At 43.1% G+C, this 21,684-nt stretch overlaps 1 protein-coding gene across 4 annotated transcripts in view; it reads right to left on the bottom strand.

The window, feature by feature from the left end:
* The window catches only part of ptgfrnb (prostaglandin F2 receptor inhibitor b), a 58,921-nt gene that overhangs the window by 6,662 nt on the left and 30,575 nt on the right, over positions 1 to 21,684 (bottom strand). For all 4 annotated transcript variants that reach the window (XR_008569957.1, XM_054772612.1, XM_054772604.1 and 1 more), the window contains 4 exons: positions 19,401 to 19,508; positions 1,795 to 1,981; positions 1,596 to 1,714; positions 1,461 to 1,511 (listed from right to left, as the gene is read on the bottom strand). Coding sequence is in view for 3 of the 4 variants with exons in the window: in XM_054772612.1 (XP_054628587.1) it covers positions 1,461 to 1,511; positions 1,596 to 1,714; positions 1,795 to 1,981; positions 19,401 to 19,508 (465 nt within the window). In the remaining variant the exon portion in view is untranslated. The remainder of the gene's footprint in view (positions 1 to 1,460; positions 1,512 to 1,595; positions 1,715 to 1,794; positions 1,982 to 19,400; positions 19,509 to 21,684) is intronic.

Here is a 21,684-nt window from a genome sequence, read left to right as displayed (position 1 = left end):
GTTACTTTTATGCCAGATGTAATGGGACACACACCTTCCAAAAAGTTCAACTTTTGTTTCATCAGACCACAGAGTATTTTCCCAAAGTTCTTGGGGATCATCAAGATGAGACGAGCCTTAATGTTGTTTTTGTTCAGTGGTTTTGGTCTTGGAACTCTGCAGGCCGTTTTTGCCCAGTGTCTTTCTTATGGTGGAGTCATGAACACTGACCTTAACTGAGGCAAGTGAGGCCTGCAGTTCTTTGGATGTTGCTGTGGGGTCTTTTGTGACCTCTCGGATAAGTCGTGGCTGCGCTCTTGGGGTCATTATGGTTGGCCGGCCCCCCCTGGGAAGGTTCCCCACTGTTCCATGTTTTGGCCATTTGTGGACAATGGCTCTCACTGTGGTTTACTGGAGTCCCAAAGCTTTCAAAATGGCTTCATAACCTTTTCCACACTGATGGATCTCAATTACTTTCTTTCTCATTTGTTCCTAAATGTTTTTTGATCTTGGCATGAATTCTAGATTTTGAGGATCTTTTTGTCTACTTTGTCAGGCAGGTCCTATTTAAGTGCATTTTTGATTGAGAACAGGTGTGACAGTAATCGGGCCTAGGTGTGATAAACCACAGGTATGTCTAATGTCTTACTTTTTCCACACAGCGCAATGTAGCTTTGGACTTCTTTCTCCATTAATAACAACAAGTTTCATTTAAAAACTGCATTTTTTGTTGAGTTGTGTTGTCATTGACTAATATTTACATTTGTTTGATGATCTGAAACATTCAAGTGTGACAAACATGCAAAAAAGAAGACGTCAGGAAGGGAGCAAACACATTTTCACACCACTGTATACCCACTTGGTGCAGGGGGAGTGGGTACGTCTCAGATTGTCTATGTCTCGTTCCCGTGCGACTTAAGTTTATCATAGTTGCGTTGCAAGTCAAGTCGTGTGAGCCCGGCAGGCTGCTCGTGGCCCGTGGACTGCAGTTTGCTCACCTGGGTTCTAAAATGATTGCTTATTTCTGCCCTTTTGTGTGGTTCCTTCCACTGCAAGGGTCCTTTCAGGAAGTGTGTTTTCTGGCTAAAAATACTATCACGCTGTTCCTTTAGCAGTGTTGCTACTTTGAACAGACTGCACAGCAACATCACACTGCAGAGGAGATTCTACTCTTTAATTTATAGAACATCACGACTCCGGCTCTGATGCAAGACAAGCAATGCTGTCCATTTACAATATATCGACAAAAGTATTGGGACAGGATCCTAATATTGGGTGATGTGTGTTATGACCACACACCCTGCTATCCGCCACTGAGACTACACATGAAAGCATATTTTATTGATTGTTGCGGGCTATATTAAACCCGACCGTCTTATTCTTGCCTTGATTAAATCCACAGTGCAATGACAATAGCAGCTGTCATTCAGGTGTCCTAAATAAGCAGACACGCTAATGAGGGTGGATGAAGGTCACTTTACCTATTGATGCAGAAACACCATACAAGAGAGGCAACTTGAGGGACTCCCACACTGGAAACGGAGCAAGAATTTGTCAGAGCAACAACAATGTCACATAACACAGAAACGTGATGGAACATGAAGCACACTCCTCACCAGCGAATCGGACTGTCAGGAAGACTCGCGATGACGTCAGCTCCCCAGCTTGAGTCCAGGCTCCTGTGGAGGCGGACAGATACCAGGGAGTGGCGACACAGTGATACTCCCCGCTGTCACTGGAAGGCAAAACATACTGGGATTGTTCCAACAACAACGCAGCATCAAAACATGTATAAGCCAGGGTACACGCACTCACCTATCATGAGCGCTGTGGACGTTCAATGTGTAGGAGTTTGCGTCGTCACGCTCTATGGAAAGGTCGCTGGAGGAATTGCGATGCTCTTTCCTCACAACACCGAAGCGGTCAATGCTGGCTACTTGAGTTGTCGTTTCTGCGCCGCGTAGTCGTGTGAAAAACCAACGCACCGCGTAAGCCACGTCGTCTGAAAGAGACACCAGGAGACAAGCCGTTGAAACGTCATGGAATTACAGTGGACCTCCGCACGTGCAAATACAGCGTTCACAGCCCTGCAAATTTGCAGATTTTTAGTAGAACCCCCCCCCCAGCAGACAACATGTCATTCACCCTCAGTGGGTAATAATGACTATAGTGTTCCCTCGTTTATCGCGGGGGACAGGTTCCCAAAACGGCCAGCAATAAGCGAAATCCGCGAAGTAGCCAAATTTATTTATTTCTTTTTTATATATGCTTTAAGGCTGTAAAACCCCTCACCATAGACTTTATACACTTTTCTCAGACAGGCATTAACGTTTTCTCACATTTTAAACACTCTCAAAGTTCAAATTGCGTTTGAATGTTACTGATCAACCTGCTAGGTTGGACCCAAGGAATTATGAAGTGACTCATGAGGTGGAGCTGCGCACGTCTTCAGCTCTCACATGAGTGTAAAACACCCTCTACTGGTAGCAGCGGTAAATACAATAACAGACACATACAACACAACACCAATACTGTAGATCGCTCTAGTACACCACAAGGACGCACAACACAATGCACATTCATTTGGGCCAAGCATTTCATTGGAGGACAAGCAGCATAGAAAATGGTGGATGGCGCTGGAATGTTGCCTCTGTCCACCAGAAGGAGTCAGAGGAGCCCAGAGCCCAGAGGGAGGTTGAGTCATTGCAGCGCCCCAATGAATGTGTTGCTCAAGCGCAATACATCATAGGAAAACTTTAAAACGTTTTTTTTCCCTCCATTTAGAACTCGTATTGGTACGTTTGTATATTAGGTATCCCATTTGAGTGTTAAGTTGCTGTGTGATGACTTTAGTGTGGTTTGTAAGATGACACCGTGAATCAGACTGAGACACTGTGTAGATAAAATGACCTCCTGCAATTTCCAAAGGGTCGACAAGCTCGTTGTGAGTGCACTGCTGGTGACTGGCTCCTGCCAAAGAAAGAGCTACCGTTTCCTCACTTACTCGCAAGCATCACAGTCTTGAAACAATTAGGAGTAGTTTTGAAATAAAGGAGATGTCACGAGATTAAAATTTTGCCATATATTAGCCGCACCGCTGTATAAGCCGCCGGATTCAAAGTTTAAGAAAAAAGTAACGGCTTATACACTGGAATTTACGGTGCTCGCAGTTTTTTGCCATTCACTTTTGGTATGGAGATTAATAAAGTATCTATCTATCTATCTATCTATCTATCTATCTATCTATCTAATATTTACAGTATTTATCTGTATGAGTTGCTGGCATCATTTAAGCAGGAATAAAGACACTTAAGAGACCTGCCAACCTTGAAGAAATGTTATGATCAGTCCCCAATGCTTTTTATGGGTTATTATTAGGAAAGCATACAGATACTGTACATGTTGAGTTTCCTTCAAATACCTTTGCTGTGATTTTCAGCAGCATATGTGCATCAAGTGTGACATCAAAAGAGGAGCGTTACCTTTTAGATTATGGAACGGGAGCTATTTTTGTATTTTGGGTGCAGCCGTGATGTCAAGAATGACATGCGCCTGCAGAGATCAGCCCGGAATCAGAACCTCCATGGCGGCTTAATCATTAACGTGCACGCGGGGGGTGGCCGCTTCTCTCCCAGGGAGGGTGAAATAAACAGATGGATAGGCAGCATAAGAAAAAGGATGCTGGTGATGACAAAAAGGAAGCAAACAGGGACGAGACAGAATTTATGATAATAGATGTAATCTTTGTGGGGAGGGGGGGCAGAGCAAGCTTATTATTTCCAAGAGCAAGGGCTGGAGTGAGAGAGAGAGAGAGAGAGAGAGAGAGAGAAAGAGAGAGAGAGAAAGAGAGAGATGGAAGCACAAACTAGTCATTAGTGTGTCAGGGAGAGAGGAACTATTAGTTAGGAACTGTACTGCTCTGACACACACACACATGCACACGCACACGCACACACTAAATACCCCATGAAGCCTGAGTCATTCTCTGTCATTTAGGAGACAAATTGACAATGCGGATGATAAAATAAAGAGAGGATTTGCAAATGACTGAAAAAAAGGCAAACAAAGATGAAAAACTGTTAAGGAGCGGTGGGCGTTAGGCGAGAAAATGATAGATGAAGAAACGAGGTGGATAAGAGAAGAGAATGGAGCGAACATAATGAAGAGAAAAGAGTGAAGTCACCCGCAGCGGAATAATGAATCACATCTCAACTTCTCCCTCGCTCGCTCACTCGCTGCTCCGAATGGGTTTGAGATTCGAGCGCTGCATCGTTAAAACTCAGTCGTGGCACCCGTTTGTCTGGACTTAAGACGGATCACCACCCTCAGCATTCTAATGCATTGACGCCTATTTGGTAGGGCTGTCAAATTGGAATCAAATTAATCACCGCTTTTAAATGAATTAATCATGATTAATCATCATTTGCCACTCTGTGTGAAATATGCCCATTTGCTGGATGTTATGAACAGACAGGACAAGACACAATTAGATGTTCACAGTAGCTACATTCCTTCCTGGTTTCTTACTTTTTTGACTTCGACTATAATGAACAAAATAAATTAGTTACCCTCGTTTACGCGCTATTTTTGGCAGCCCTACTATGTAGTCAATCGCGCTATGGATTCAAAGATGCCAAACTCATGTTTCCACTTGGTTGATGGAGCCAGGGATCAAATCTCATGCTTGAAAATGAGAATGGGGGATGAACGTCTCACTTCACAGGGTTAAATTGGACTAAATTGAACGATGAGGACGATGGTGATGAAGATGCCCGGGAACAGCAAAGAGAGGACACAGTGTTTTACACACACACACACACACACACACACACACACACACACACACACAGTGGAGACTTGATTCAGCAAAATGAGGCTCACTAACATTCTTGAGAAAAGCCTCACACGGTTCCTACCAGTTAGTCAAGATGGCACAGCTATAAAAATAAACAAACCAGACCTTTCTTTGCCTCGGCCGAACAATCCTAATATAGACCATCAACTCTTACAAGTGGGAACCTTATTTTTTGTTATTAATCCGTTCCAAAAGGTCAATCAATGATTCCCATAGGACATAATATAAATCTAATGAATCCATCCCAGACACCCAAAAGTATGAAAAGTAAAATACATATGACAGAAAACAAAGCAAAATACATATAACTGACAAATGAACATTGAACATCTCTTTAACTTCATTGAAGACTAGCAAGCACACAAATAAGTGGAGGAAGGAGGACGAAGGGGACAGACGAGCCATGCGGACGCCGTTTCATTCTAGCTCGTAAGGGAACTTTTTAAAAGTGGAGATTTCAATTTCCATATGGAACGGTGGTGAAACTTCCCAGGAGTGGCCGGCCAACCAAAATGACCCCAAGAGCGCAGCGACGACTCTTCCGAGAGGTCACAAAAGACCCCACAACAACATCCAAAGAACTGCAGGCCTCACTTGCCTCAGTTAAGGTCAGTGTTCATGACTCCACCATAAGAAAGACACTGGGCAAAAACGGCCTGCATGGCAGAGTTCCAAGACCAAAACCACTGCTGAACAAAAACAACATTAAGACTCGTCTCAATTTTGCCAGAAAACATCTTGATGATCCACAAGACCTTTGGGAAAATACTTTGTGGTCTGACGAGACAAAAGTTGAACTTTTTGGAAGGTGTGTGTCCCATTACATCTGGCATAAAAGTAGAAAAAGAACATCACAGCAACAGTAAAATATGATGGTGGTAGTGTGATGGTCTGGGGCTGTTTTGCTGCTTCAGGACCTGGAAGACTTGCTGTGATAAATGGAACCATGAATTCTGCTGTCTACCAAAAATTCCTGAAGGAGAATGTCTGGCCATCTGTAAGAGACTCATTGCTAGTTATCACAAACCCCTGATTGCAGTTGTTGCTGCTAAGGGGGGCCCAACCAGTTATTAGGTTTAGGGGGCAATCACTTTTTCACACAGGGACATGGATTTGGATTTTTTTTCTCCCTTAATAATAAAAAGTTTCATTTAAAAAGTGCATTTTATGTTGAGTTGTGTTGTCATTGACTAATATTTACATTTATTTGATGATCTGAAACATTTAAGTGGGACAAACATGCAAAAAAATAAATCAGCAAGGGTGCAAACACTTTTTCACAGCACTGTCATGCAGATGATCAAAATATTCTCTCCCTGGAATCTGTCTGTAGTGTCCCAACTCTAAAACCAAAACACTATCAATTCTTCACAGGGACTGAATTACCCACGTGTGGATGCTTTGTTTGGGAACTCGATGCCACGGACTACGTTTGTTAGGCGCACAGTTTGGCCATCTGAGACAGTGCACTAAAAGATTTTCATTGAAAACCGAATCCTACAAAAACCGAGAGTCCTCAGTTATTAACACCTGTGGTTGAAATGGATGTTGGTGGGGGAAAAGGCCATGCTCCTTAACGGTTAAACAAAAAGAAGAAGCAGGTTTCATCTCAAACATATTGTCCATACAGTAAAGCTTGGTGGGCAAGGTGGGAGCCTTTTAGAGAGCAAGCCTGGGCCATCTATCAGGTAGAGCTCCCATCGGCACAAGCTCCAATAAAAGGAGAGCATGTGGAGTTGATGAGCAAGATGAAGGATAATCGACTCCTGCGGCCTGGAGTTAACATGACCTGAGGACTGATGTGTAGAAAGAGGGCCGACATGAAGGAAACTGGAAATGTATCCCACCAGGTATCCCATAATTGTTTCTGCTGAAATGACACAATATAATACACATGCAACGTAGTAGTTGTTAAAGTAATTTAACATGTATAACTGTGGTTATCACTGCATCATATTAAAGGTGACCTCGCCAGATTAAAACATGACTTCTCGTTCGAGGGGGTGGGGGGTGGGGAGTCTTGTGGGCGACGATAATATATAAATCAAATAATCACACAATCAATGAAAATGAACTCCATCGTTTTACCGGCTTCAATATATTTTCCTCGTCAGGTAGGGAGAGGGTCCACTCTGTGCACTGGCTTCAGCACCTTTGTTCCACAGAACCACGGCATGAACGGAGTGAGCCCAAGAGGCGGGGCCGCTAGCAGACACACAGAATGCAGACGAGTGTAACGTAGTAAATTAAAGTTAAAGTCGAAATTTCGTCTCGTACACCCAATCTCGTGTTGTCTCGTGACACTCCCTACAACATACTGTTACTTTTTAAAGAGTAAGCAAATTATTGTCGGACATTTGCGTCGTTAAGTTTGGTTGTATTACCACTTCTTTGTCCATGAACCGAATACCCGTCACTCCTAATTTATACACAGTCCCCTGTAACACCCCTATAGTCACCTTTACACTTGTGTTACCTAATATAGTAGACATAAAAAGTGATAATAAGACATAATAAGTCACACATTAGCATTGGGAAAGTTCCTTGTTGTTGTTGTATCTTGAACGTAATGTGGGTAGATTACATGGCATTAAAAAAAAAAGACTGACGTCAGTCCATCATCCATCGTCACTCTGACGTTTGTCACATGGTTGATACAGGACAGTCTGACGTGCATCTGGCATACGTACATATACGTACATCTGGAAAATAATGGACACTGCTTAGTACATAGACAGTCTCTCCAACGAGTCCTGGGTATTCCCGAGGCCTCCTACCGATCGCACGTGTCCTGAACACCCCCCCAGGGATGCGCCCGAGAGGCATCCTGACCAGATGCCCGAGCCACCTCATCTGGCTCTTCCCGATGCGGAGGAACAGCGGTTCTACTCAGAGTTTCTCTGGGATGCCGGTGCTTCTCACCTTATCTCTAAGGCAAAGCCCAGCCATCCTACGGGGAAAACTAATTTCGGCAGATTTTACCCGCAATTTTGTCCTTTCAATAACTTAATTGTTAACATGATTAAACACCTCTGGATTCACGGTGTACAGAGTGCCCTGTTTTTCACAAGCTACGCTGGACTTCTTCAAACCAGTCCAGCCATCCATCCATGCATTTTCCCTCGCTTATCAGGGTCGCAGGGGGCAGCAGTCTCAGTAGAGAAGTCCAGACTTCCTGGTCCCCGGCCATCTCTTCCAGTTCCACCAGGAGGACACCGAGGCGTTCCCAGGCCAGCTGTGAGCCTTCTCCCGGCTGGGCATGCCCGGAACACGTCATCAGGGAGGCATCCGGACGAGATGCCCGAGATGCTCTGAGCCCCTCCAGGATGAGCGAGCTCCTCACCCTATCTCTTAGGGTGAGTCCAGCCACACTACGGAGCAAACTCATTTCAGCTGCTCGTATCCGCCATCTCCTTCTTTTGGTCACGATACAAAGATCATGACCACAGGTGAGGGTGGGAACACAGATCAACTGGTAAAGTGAGAGCTTTGCCTTCCGGCTCAGCTCTCTCTTCACCACGACGGTCCGGTACAGCGACCGAGCGCATTACCGCAGACGCTGCGCTGATCTGCCTGTCGACCTCACGCTCCAACCTTCCGTCAATCGTGAACAAGACCCCGAGATACTTGAACTCCTCCACCTGGGGCAGGACCTCATTCCCAACCCGGATCTACAATAAATAAATTGAATGTGATCTAACCAAAAGTGACCTACCTGTGTTCTGTCCATAAAAACCAGTGGCGGATATCATCAACAACCGAGCCTATTTTTCTCAGCGTTCACTGCATATCATTTGCTTTGATTTGTTAAGTTGTATTGATATGAAAAGTCTATCCTTTGTATAATCGTGCGCTTCATTAAAATAAAGACATGCTCTTCTTTGACGTTCTGATAATAAGCTGCTATCCGCCTTTCCCGTTAGTGATCAAAGACACGGTTTGCATAATTCCACAGGACTGGCGCGTGAAGTCAGGTTGCTTGTTTTTGGTAACGGCACCAATGCTCCAGCTATATTTAGAACACTTCGGCTTCCTTAGTTACCCCACCACCCCCACCCCCTTATCCATGACTTTCTTTGTTCTTGACAGCAGCGTGGACTGAAAATGAGCACAGAGAAGAGGATTGGAAGTACTTAGTGTGTTGAGATTATTTGTCTTTATCACACAGCCACTACTTCCTCTTACGGCAGGGGTGTCCAAAGTGCGGCCGGAGGGCATTTGTGGCCTGTAGCTATTTGTTTTTTGGGTTTTTTTTATTGGCCTACGGCACATTCTAAAAATATACTTTAACAAGAAAACTATATTGTAAAAAAACCCAGCAAAAATGGAAAAATCTGTCAAAAATATTCTAATAAAGTCGTCATTTAATGAGACAGAATCGTAACATTATGAGGAAAAATAAAGTCATTTTGGAATCTTACAGATGAAGTACAGTAGACGCCCCTACAACATAAATAATCCGTTCAGAGAACCTTTATGTTATAGGGTTTTTATGTTATACGAAGCGTAAAATACATGTAAATAGCCTAATCCGTTCCAAGATCTTCCCAAACTCACCCCTTTGGCCCTTCAAAATATTCCAAGTCCACCAAATATGGTGGGAAAATATAAGAAAACGTTAGCATAAACATAGTAGAGTAACATTCCAATATAAAATAAGCTAATAAATAAGATTACTGTAAATGAATAAAACTGAAAAACAAAAACAATTGATCAGGAGCGCAAGTGGAGGCAGGAAGGAGGAGGAGGACTAGCCTGAGTCGAAACGCTAAATCAAAGAGTCTACGAGTCAGCTGGTCTCACAGACAAACGCACACGCACTACACGATAATGCTGTGTGCAAAATTTTTATTTATATCTCAATTTAATTGTTTAAGTTAGTTTCAGGGCGACTACGAAGAGGAAGGAGTTTGAAGGGACAAGCCTGTCTCTCACACAAACTCACATACGTGCTGTATAACTCAGCCAATGAGATGAGAGCATAGGCGGTGCCCCGATAATCAGCCAATGAGATGAGAGCGTAGGCGGTGCCCCGAAAATCAGCCAATGATATGAGAGCGCAGGCGGTGCCCCGATAATCAGCCAATGAGATGAGAGCGTAGGCGGTGCCCCGAAAATCAGCCAACGAGATGAGAGCGTAGGCGGTGCCCCGATAATCAGCCAATGAGAGCGTGATTCGTCAGAAGGCGTCACCAAGTGTTAGTCTGAACTTGCACCGACTTGAAACATTAATAAAGTTGATTGAAAAAAAAAAAAGACTTGCACTGACTTGACGCTTTATGTTATATGGAATTTCTTCTGTAATACGAAGCAAAAACTTGACATAAATTCTTTATGTTCAGTGGAATTTATGTAAAAGCAGGTTTATGTTATGCGAGGTACTACTGTACTCATGAAAGAGGTTCTTTTTTAAAAAGTTGAAATATTAGGAAAAACAAACAACAACAAATAATGTCATAGTTAGTAGAAAATTAGGTTGCGGAAAAAGTTAACGCAAAAATTGTACGGGAATAAAGTCAGAATTACGAGAAGAAAATATACAAAAAAATGTTGGACAATTTAAACAAAGAACAGCAGTAATTTTACCAGAATGAACTTGTAATATTATGAGGAAAAATACTCACAATACTACAAGTCATTTTAGTAGCATGCCGTAGATTTGAAATATTAAAATTATGTGTGTGTGTGTTTTTTTTTTAAAGTCATTACCGTATGAGAAACAGCAAACAAAATAAGGTTGCTATTTTTGGAAAATTAGGTTGGGGGGAAAAAAGTTAGAATATTACAAGAATAACGTCAAAATATTTTGGCAATTTAGTCAGAATTACAAGAAGAAAGTTGAAATAGTTAAATCCATTAAAAAAACAACAGAAGGGAAAAAAGCAGCTGTAATTTGACAATAAAGTCAACTTATTACAAGAAAAATGTCTTATTCTAACAAGAAAAAAGCCGCAATTTTATGAGAATAAACTCATCATATTATGGGGAAAAATAATGTTACTTTCGTAGCACAGAGCTGAAACATGAAAGAAAAAAAAACAAGTGTTTGCCCCCTTCCTGATTTCTGATTTTGTTTGTCACACTTAAATGTTTCAGATCAGATCATCAAACAAATGTAAATATTAGTCAATGACAACACAGCTCAACACAAAATGCACTTTTTAAATGAAACTTTTTATTATTAAGGGAGAAAATAAATCCAAACCTACATGGCCCTGTGTGAAAAAGTGATTGCCCTCCCCTGTTAAAACATAACCAAGATTAACTGAGCTCTATGAGTGTGGAAAAGGTTATAAAGCCATTTCTAAAGCTTTGGGGCTCCAGTAAACCACAGTGAGAGCCATTATCCACAAATGGCCAAAACATGGAACAGTGGTGAACCTTCCCAGGAGTGGCCGGCCAACCAAAATGACCCCGAGAGGGCAGCGACAACACATCTGAGAGGTCACAAAAGACCCCACAACAACGTCCAAAGAACTGCAGGCCTCACTTGCCTCAGTTAAGGTCAGTGTTCATGACTCCACCATAAGAAAGACACTGGGCAAAAACGGCCTGCATGGCAGAGTTCCAAGACCAAAACCACTGCTGAACAAAAACAACATTAAGGCCTTTGGGAAAATACTCTGTGGTCTGATGAGATAAAAGTTGAACTTTTTTGGAAGGTGTGTGTCCCATTACATCTGGCATTTCAGAAAAAAGCATCATAGCAACAGTAAAACATGCTGGTGGTAGTGTGATGGTCTTCAGGACCTGGAAGACTTGCTGTGATAAATGGAAGCATGAATTCTGCTGAAGGAGAATGTCCGGCCATCTGTTGGTGACCTCAAGCTGAAATCAACTTGGGTTCTGCAGCAGGACAATGATCCAAAACACACCAGCAAGTCCACCTCTGAATGGCTGAAGACTTTGGAGTGGTCTAGTCCAAGAGCAAAGACCAACGTTGATACTAATAATAGGCTAGGACGTATAATATATGCTGTGTTAAAAGTCTCACAAATGCTCCTGTGGATAAACGTGACAAACACGGCCACGAGATGAGCGCTGCGTGTGATTCCAGATGCAGCGAAGGAAGGCGATCCAGTGATTCTGGTTACTGCAGAACTTCACCAACGATGGAGGCTTCATTACACGCTTTAAGGTGGTGTGGTTGCTTCATTAAGCAGAGAAGGCGGGGCGTCGCAGCGGCACAGTTAGAAGTACAGCGAGCCTCTAACCGAGTATCTGGCTCTCGGTCTGAGCTCATAAAAGGAAAATGGCTGTCTGTGGAAATGAAAACAGCCTGATTGGATTTCTCAGGATTAATCCCTGGAGAAGGCTCCGAGGCTCCAAACTGCCTGAAATTCAAACACAGACACGCAAAAGAACGACAATTACCAGCGCTTATAATGAAAACGGCTCCGAATTCTCCGCTCCATAAAGCAGGGTGGCGCTGGTAGAGTGGAATCCCAACAAAAGATAAAAACACCATTTAGCCTCTCGGAAACAAAGCTGGCGGAGAGCGACGCTTCCCTCATTACTGCTGCAGGCTGAAAAAGATCAGCGGTAAATGAGCTGAAATCTTGCTCTGGCCTGCTTGGCATTCGGCCGGCTCCTCTTCCGCTTTCAACAAATAATTAAGAGTCGCACTTGATATTTCCACAATCTCAAACACTTTGAGGGGTTCTTCAAATCTACGTGGTTCTGCTTAACTGCAGGACTAATGGAGTGAAAATCATTGCTCTCTTCTGCTATCGAGGAAAATCTTCTCAACATATTCAATTAGTTTTACCATCAAAATGCGCTTTTCTCTCCCACTTTCTTCACCCTCTGCTTCCTTCTTGGCTAGCGTCTACTCTTATCTCACCACCAGCATAGGCCTTTAGATGCTTCCAGTCAAAAGCAAACCCGCAAACTTTGGATTCAAGTCACCTGGAGGTCACGGAGTATCACAAATGATATGCATATTTTTTTACTGGAAATAAATAAATGACATGAAACTTGTATCAAAGGATCCTCTTCCCACCTCAGTGCATGGAAAAGCTGTTTATCCCAGCGTGGAAGGGTAAAAATGTGGCACATGCTCTGCATCAAAGCGAACGCTGTCCAAAACAGATATATTCTGTTGAGATGAACGCCGATGATTTCACGTCCAAAGTGGCACTGCCACACGCTTTCCATGAATCCATCTGCCTGCTGGCTTTTGATACTTATGTAATCACCGCTTTTTTTTTTTTTTTAATTCTTGGCTTCCAGCACCGGGACAAACAAAGGTATTATTCCAAAGGCGTTTTATTTTTGACACAATTCCGGTGCAACTTTATGAGCACTGTTTGGAAACATACTGTATTGGTGTGGCTCATTTACAGCGGAACCTCAGTTTTTGTGATCAAACAGTTCCGTCCAAAACCCATTCGTACAAAAACTGCAACATTTTTCCCATAGGAAACAATGTACTGTAAATGTAACTAGAAAAACACTCGGAGAGCGCAGACCTCCACCAAGCTCCATAGTTCACCTCATGTTGTGATTTACACCATAAATATTAGGCTACATTTATTTTATTGTTATTTATTTATTTAGATCGCTAATGTAAGCATGCTAGCAGTGCTAACATGCTAATGTTAGCATGCTAACACATATCATAATAGTGGTAAGTGTTTATATAAGTGTCGAGCTATGAAAATGGCTAAAAATGCTACTATGCTAATGTTACCATGCTAACACGTAGAATAATAGTGCTAAGTGTTTTTATGTGTCTAGCTGTGACAATGGCTAAAAATGCTAATGTGCTAATGTTAGCATGCTAACAACTAGCATGATAATGCTAAGTCTATATAAATTTCTACCTCTGAAAATGGCTAAAAAAACTACTATGCTAGTCTTAACGGGATAGCAATGCTTACATACTAACGTTACGATGCGAACACCTGGCATGATACTGCTAAGTGTTTATACTGTATATGTGTCTACCCATGAAAACAGCTAAAAATGCTAGTATGCTAAAATGATCATGTCATTTAAATGTCCCGACTGAGTTGAGAATTTTGACTTTGGAACGGTCTGAATTGATGACACCACCAACTCACCGCTGCCTCATCGCCGTCACGTGACCAGATGTAATCCCTCTTCTCGGAAGTCTCGGAAAGCGAAGGAGGACGGACTTTCTTTCTTTCTTGTATGGTGTGGTGTGTCACGTGGTTCGTCATTGGGCTTTCATGTTTCATACCACAGTGAGGGTTCCATCACCAGTAACATGCAACCGAGGTTGGACAATTTTGTGCCACTTTTCCCTTCCTCTCCTGTCAACAAGCTCTTTCTCCCAATGCGGTAAACTTTGCACAGCATTCTCAAGCCTCCTCTTCCTCCGTCCACTGGCTTCACTATTCACTCTCCGCCACTCTTGCTCACTTTAACAGTCTGTTTAGCAGCCTCCACTTTCCCCCTCATTCACACCCTCTCTCTTTCCACGTCGCCACCTATTCTTTTGCTACCTCGTTCTGTCTCTCCGGTCGGCTAACGGAGCGTGAGATTGGCTAATTAACGGCTGCCTGTCGCCCCAGCAAAGACAGCTGGGTAATTTGGTGAGAGCAGAGTGGAAGGCGGGAAGGGGAAGGGGGGGGAAGAGACTTGCGAGCCAAAGACAAGAGGGGGGGATAGGACGCATTTATCAGAGGTTCTCCAAAGCAACAATTTGGCAGGTGTTAATCACCTGCTGGGAGAACTTCTCCAAACATCTGAACGTTATCGTGGGTGAGCGTTGCACCTGCGTTTGGCTCTGCTTTGGCATCCAGCAACGTTTCTCTTTACTACTTTGGGCTCGGTATCTTCTTCATAGAGACAACATCATTTAAGGTCCGCACGACGTGCAGAGCATCTCTCCTCGTTGTCGCTCATTGCGTGTTGAGGTGGAAAGGATTCAGAACGGCGATGCGGTGATCATGATCTGCAGTGGTGGCACCATTTTCACCAAGCAAGCGTGCTGTGCGTCGCAAACGCACGTTGCCACAACTCCAACAGCGTGTCAGCCATTCCCGTCGTAATGACAGGCTGGGAGGACACACCGTGGGGGTAAAAAGATGTCCGTCTTGGGGGTGGTTCTTGCGTGTTTTTCAAGATCATGGCTATATAAGCACGTAGGTATTTTGGTCTATTTTTTCAGTCATGTTTGTATGTAGATGGAAAAACTGTTTTTAAAACTTGTCTTTCTTTGGCATTTAAGAGATTCAAGAGATTCGTTTATATCATGTGCCTGTTATTGTGCCTTTGAGTTTTTTTTTTTTCTGGGGGGAGGTCATTATAATGTTGGAAAGCAGCCATGCAGCCCAGTTTACAAAGCGAGAGGATCATGCTCCGCTTCAGATGTCATACCACCGGTTAGAGTTAACGTTTCCCCCTCAGTGAACCTCAGCTCCCCAGTGCCGGCAGCACGAAAGCAATAAAAATGTTGCTGGTCAATAATTGTGCTGCAAATTTATCGCCGATAATCGATGTTATCGGCAACATTTTTTAAAATCATCATGAGAGGTGTCATACTCATTTGAACCACTAGATGGTACTCAGGTCTAGCATACGGTGTACCTGTGTGAGACATGAGCTTGACACAGAAGTTGCCTGTGTGTATGTTTTTGCAATGTAACCAATGACACCGTCTGTGACATTTTGCACGGTTTTGCCGACCAAACGCCTCAGTAAGTGTTGACTAATGGGAGTTTTTTTCCCCCCCGTTTGGCAAACGCCCACAAATGTCGCTCAGATTGAATTTACTGACGTCCGCCATCTCCTGGTGGAAAGTATGAACTACGTGAGGCACCATATTTGCAGAAATGGCTTGTTAAATTCAGCAATTTTGCAATTTTAAAGGGTTAAAAAAAAACTCAAGCGGGACGCCAGTCACCGTCTACATGCCAGCGACACTACTCTCTTACCAGCTGATGCATTTTTATTGCTTCCAATACCTCAAGCAACAAGTCACTATTCAAACAGTCCAGTGTGACGGACATCAGTGAAAGTCGAGTGTTGGTGGAGTACGACATACCTTCTTAGCATATCTACATGTGTTGCTGTAGAAAATATCATTTTTGACTGTGTGGCCCTGGCTGGAAAAGGTCTGGACACCACCGACATAGACTAAGAGACCATCTTCGGCCATTTTAGTCGTTCTTTGGCCTAGTCTGTTGCACTACAGTGAATATGATGACCGACAAAGCAAAGCCGTGCCTCTGTGTTAATAACGCCCATCATGAAAACAAGCACCGACAGGAAAGCCATTTTCAAAAGCTTCCCAGGAATGCATGGAGCTCCGCGGTTGCTCAACCTGTAGACAAAAGGTGAGTGCATTGGTATCAGCACACGAGTGTGTTTCAGTGATATCGCCCAACGGCATTTTCTATCTGAATGTTGGCACATGTAAGAAGAAAAGAAGTTATGAAAGAAAAGGCTGTCACACCCATCGGAGGTGTTGGTTTGCTGTTAGAACAAGCGAGCAAGCAAAGGCTCGGCTCGCAAACGTGGCACACCTTTGTCGATGCGCGTCACATGACACCACGCTGCTAGTTGGTGCAACGAACATGCGGCCTGTGTGCCATGCAACCTTGGCGACTCCCCCTGCTTGTGGGAGCGGCACTGCATGGATAAATACACCACCCAAACGTTGCTCTAGGAACCATGAGTTTGAGAATCTGCAAGGAAAACATCGACTGACGAGTTCCTGCAAGCACGCAGGTGCAAAGACACATGTTTACATGCACGCGTGTGCGAGCGATGACATCCCGCTGGGCACACCAAACAAACCTGGCAGCAGCGGGTGAGGAGCACCGCGTTTGATGAACCCGCTGGAGGGATTTCATATATAAAGCATGCGGCGGCGGCTGGTGAAGGAACGAGGCGAGAGATGAAGAGGAATGGCGACAGATGGGCTGAGGGAGGCAGAGTACGGCGCATGAGCTCGTGTGACAGGTTCAAGGTAAACAGAACGGACGCACGGAGGAAAGGAAGGGCGGATGGGCTCGTAGAAAACCGGGCGACATCTGAGGTGAAAGAAGGCGTGGCGAGTACAACGTGGGGATCAATTCATTCATGTGGCCGCACTTGACATTCTTCTGTTAGAATGAGGCAAACATGAAACATCTTATGTTGTTCTAGCAAGGCACCAAAAGCAACTTAGCACCCGAGCTAGTAGCTGACAGCGTGCGTGTTTGTCACGTTTGCTCATAGAGCAGCATTCTTATGAGCAAGGCTGCTGACTGACTGACAGGTTAACCCTGCACATATGCAAATGGTGCACGAGCGCTGCAGCGTGCACGCGAGTGAAAGCAGACAGGAACGGAGCCAGAAGAGCAACGTGGAATGATGGATTTTAAAAAAACAAATACAAATAAAAATTAGTAACAAGTGAAAGTGTTGTGACTTCGTGATTATGAATGATGAAATTCATTGGGCATTATGTGAAATCATCCTTGGAAGCCATTTTTTACATTTTGGATTCATTTTAAACACAGCTGGACTCCATTATCAGGGTTAATTGGTTCCATTTCCTATGAAGTAGAATTCCTTATTTATAAATGGAATATTTTGGTAGATAACACAATGACAACCTGTTTAGGACCTTCTAAATATGGTTTTAACATTATTAAAGCCCTCTAGACAAGAAATAACACCCCTATAGTCACTTTTACTCTCATATTACCCCACATACAGTGGTGTCCCCTTCCGGATTTCTTATTTTTTCTTGTTTGTCACACTCAAATGTTTCAGATCACACAAATGTAAATATTAGTCAATGACAACACAACTCAACAAAAAATACAGTTTTTAAATGAAGCATTTTATTATTAAGGGAGAAAAAAAATCCAAACCGACATGGCCTTGTGTGAAAAAGTGATTACCCCCTCGTTCCTCTCCCCAGAAAGCAAGCAATTGAGATCTATGAGTGTGGAAAAGGTTATGAAGCCATTTCTAAAGCTTTGGGACTCCAGCCAACCACAGTGAGAGCCATTATCCACAAACGGCCCAAACATGGAACAGTGGTGAACCTTCCCAGGAGTGGCCAGCCAACCAAAATGACCACAAGAGCGCATCGACGACTCATCCAAGAGGTCACAAAAGACCCCACAACAACATCCAAAGAACTGCAGGTCTCACTTGCCTCAGTTAAGGTCATTGTTCATGACTCCACCATAAGAAAGACACTGGGCAAAAACGGCCTGCATGGCAGAGTTCCAAGACCAAAACCACTGATGAACAAAAACAACATTAAAGCTCGTCTCAATTTTGTCAGAAAACATCTTGATGATCCCCAAGACCTTTGGGAAAATACTTTGTGGTCTGACGAGACAAAAGTTAAACTTTTTGGAAGGTGTGTGTCCCATTACATCTGGCGTAAAAATAACACCGCATTTCAGAAAAAGAACATCATAGCAACAGTAAAATATGGTGGTGGTAGTGTGATGGTCTTCAGGACCTGGAAGACTTGCTGTGATAAATGGAAGCATGAATTCTGCTGAAGGAGAATGTCCGGCCATCTGTTGGTGACCTCAAGCTGAAAGCAACTTGGGTTCTGCAGCAGGACAATGATCCAAAACACACCAGCAAGTCCACCTCTGAATGACTGAAGACTTTGGAGTGGTCTAGTCCAAGTCCTGACCTGAATCCTATTGAGATGCTGTGGCATGACCTTAAAAAGGAAAAGCCTCAAATGTGGCCGAATGACAACAATTCTGCTAAATTCCTCCCCAGCGCTGGAAGAGACTCATTGCAAGTTATCACAAACGCTTGATTGCAGTTGTTGCTGCTAAGGGGGGCCCAACCACTTATTACCTTTAGGGGGCAATCACTTTTTCACACAGGGACATGTAGCTTTGGATTTGTTTTCTCCCTTAATAATAAAAAGTTTCATTTTGTGTTGAGTTGTGTTGTCATTGACTAATATTTACATTTGTTTGATACTCTGAAACATTTAAGTGTGACAAACATGCAAAAAAATCAAAAACACTGTAGTAGACATAATAGAAAACAAGCCATTGAAGACATAAGTAAGACTCATGCTCGTGTGTGTTGCTGTAAATGTATTCCCGTGCGGGGGTTCAGACTTGAGTTTTAGCTTGGCGTGGGTTACAGCTGCAACAGTTAGGGATTATTGTGCCTGCAATTAAAGGCTGTTGTTGTGGCCATCAAGTCATTGCAGTTACATGACTGACACCTAGTGACCATCTTTGAATGCATCTTCTGAATGCCTTATATTTGTATTTTACTTAATTTAGCCATGTTTATGTTTGAAAATGCTTAATTTAGGCAAAACATGAGTAAAATTAGCTTAAATATACCACCAAATAGCATGATTTAATAAGTCATATTTTTTGAAAAAAATGATAGATTGAAGCCGCGAAATTCAAAGTGCAAGCTGGCGAGGGATTACTGTATAGGTATCGCTCATTACATTACAAGTTGTGCTCCAACTACTGAAAAGTCCATTTTTAGTGATGGTTGGGCTCCCAAAGGTGACTTTGAATGTCTGTAATATACGCTTGTGTGTGTGTGTCTGTGTCTGTGTGTGTGGGGGTGTGTGTGTGTGTGTGTGTGTGTGTTGTACCAGTCTTTGGTGAGGATCCAGAAACACGGAGGGAACACTTCATCTTGGCCGTCTGCCATGGATAAACAGTGCTGGTGTCCGAATGTATGGCGATGGAGAAGGAAGGTCCTAGAAAACAAACACTCTGTCAACGCTGTCAGAATAACACATTCTAGTCCAAAGCCCCGAGGACATGAATTTAAAAAGTTAGAACATCATTATTCTACTCTGACAGGTCGTTTGGAGGTTTTGTGGTGTCGATAGCTGGAGAAGTGTTCCTAATATTTAGCCCAACCTGTGTATATTTGACAGTCAAATACAGTCAAATATAAGCCAGGGATGTCCAAAGTGTGGCTGTTGTTCTATTGGCCCTCAGGACATTCTAATAATACAATTACACAAGGAAACAGAAAAAATTGAAGCATTTTAAATATAAATAGTAGGAGAAAAGTAGCTACAAAAAATGTTAAGTTTGGAGCATAATAATAATAATAATAATAATAATAATAATAATAATAATATAGCATAATAATTGTACTGTATATATATATTTTTTAAAGGCATGTTTATTTTACATTTTATTTTAGCAGAACAAAGTCATAATATTCAGAGAAAAAAGTTGTGATCTGACGTGAAAAAAAGTTTACATTTTTATGAGAAAAAAAGTGATTAAAAAAATGAATTTTTGAAGCATAATGCAACGTATATACTCTATATATTATTTTTTTTATATACTTTTTTTTTTTTTTTTTTTTTAAATTGGAGAAACAAAACCAAGTTGCAATTTCTGGAAAATTTGGTTGGGCGAAGGTTGTAATATTCCATTCCATTCCATTCTCTTCCGCTTATCCGGGTCAGGGTGGCGGGGGCAGCAGTCTCAGTAGGGAAGTCCAGACTCCTCCAGTTCCACCGGGAGGACACCAAGGCAGCACCCTTGCAAGGGTGTAGAGCTGGTCCAGTGTTCTGCGACCAGGATGAAAACCACATAGCACCTCCTGTACCCTCCTGTAAACTTTCCCAGGGAGGCTGAGGAGTGTGATCCTACTATAATTGGAACACACCATCTGGTCACCCTTCTTAAAAAGGGGGACCGCCACCTTGGTTTGCCAGTCCAGACTGTTCCCAAAGTGAAACAGTGTTCTCGACATCCACGCGATGTTGAAGAGACGTATCAGACAAGACCGTCCTTCAACATCCAGAGCCTTGCGGAACTCAGGGCGAGCTTTGCCACTGGGGAGTTTTGGATGGAGTGATGGAAGTACCTGCGTTCGTGTCCTCAGACTCTGCTTCCTCTATGGAAGGTATGCTGGTGGGATTGAGAAGCTGTTTTCATATGAGGAAAAAATTATGGAACAAAAGTTGATATATTTGTAAAATAAAAATAAAAACAACTGCACAAAAGGAAAAAGAAGCAAAAAGGTGTAATGTAAGGACAAAACGTTCACAGTAAAAATCTGCTGTTAGCATATCTGCATGGGGTGGTTTACGGAATGGGAAAATCAAAGTGTCTCTTTTCTTTTTAACTACACGTCCCTCACTGGACAGTTTGGACACCCCTGATCTTAACAATTATTTTACAAACAAATTCGACACAGAAATTGAGGCCCCAGCTGCAGAGAATCTGACCCGGGTCATAAAAGCAGAACAGGGGATTCCTTAGAAATTCCTTTGACACTGGATGGCGGACACGGTAGATCTATAGGCATGTGAGAGGAATGTTTGTCTTTTATCAGCTGGATTGTTCATCTGTGATTGGATGCTATAATGCGCTGCACCACACAAAGAGTGATGAAGGTATTCAAATGATCCCACTAAGAGCCTTAGCTGTATTATTAAACAATAAAGTGTTCCACCCGTAAAAGTCTACTAAATATTTACTTGGTTAAGAAATATGCTTATTATTCCTGGGAATACGCTGGTGAAACCTTACCCTCGTCTTTTCAAACGCTCCTGAACACATTTAAGAAACTGCTGGAACCAAGAAATGTGTAGTTTGCGTTTCCACAAATATTTCCCTCCCCCAAGCCAAACACCCCAGCATGAATGCTCGTACGTACGTTATGTGTAAATGTGTGTGTGGGGGGGCCACAAGAATGTTCAACTTGGACACACGCAGGAACGCCTGAAAGAAAGGCAGGCGGCGGTGAGGATCTCTGCAGTTGGCTGATTGGCCGAGGGGCTTCACTTTGAAGACGTCCCAGCGAGAGGGGGTGGGGGGGTGGGGGAGTTAGGAAAGTTAAAGGGAGGGGGAGAAAAATGAAGTGAACGAAGGAGCGTTCAAGGGCGCCTTCACGACATTGATTTC

Source organism: Dunckerocampus dactyliophorus, chromosome 1, assembly GCF_027744805.1.
Source record: "Dunckerocampus dactyliophorus isolate RoL2022-P2 chromosome 1, RoL_Ddac_1.1, whole genome shotgun sequence".
NCBI classification, from domain to species: Eukaryota; Metazoa; Chordata; class Actinopteri; order Syngnathiformes; family Syngnathidae; genus Dunckerocampus; species Dunckerocampus dactyliophorus.
This window is presented reverse-complemented; position numbering and strand designations above follow the sequence as displayed.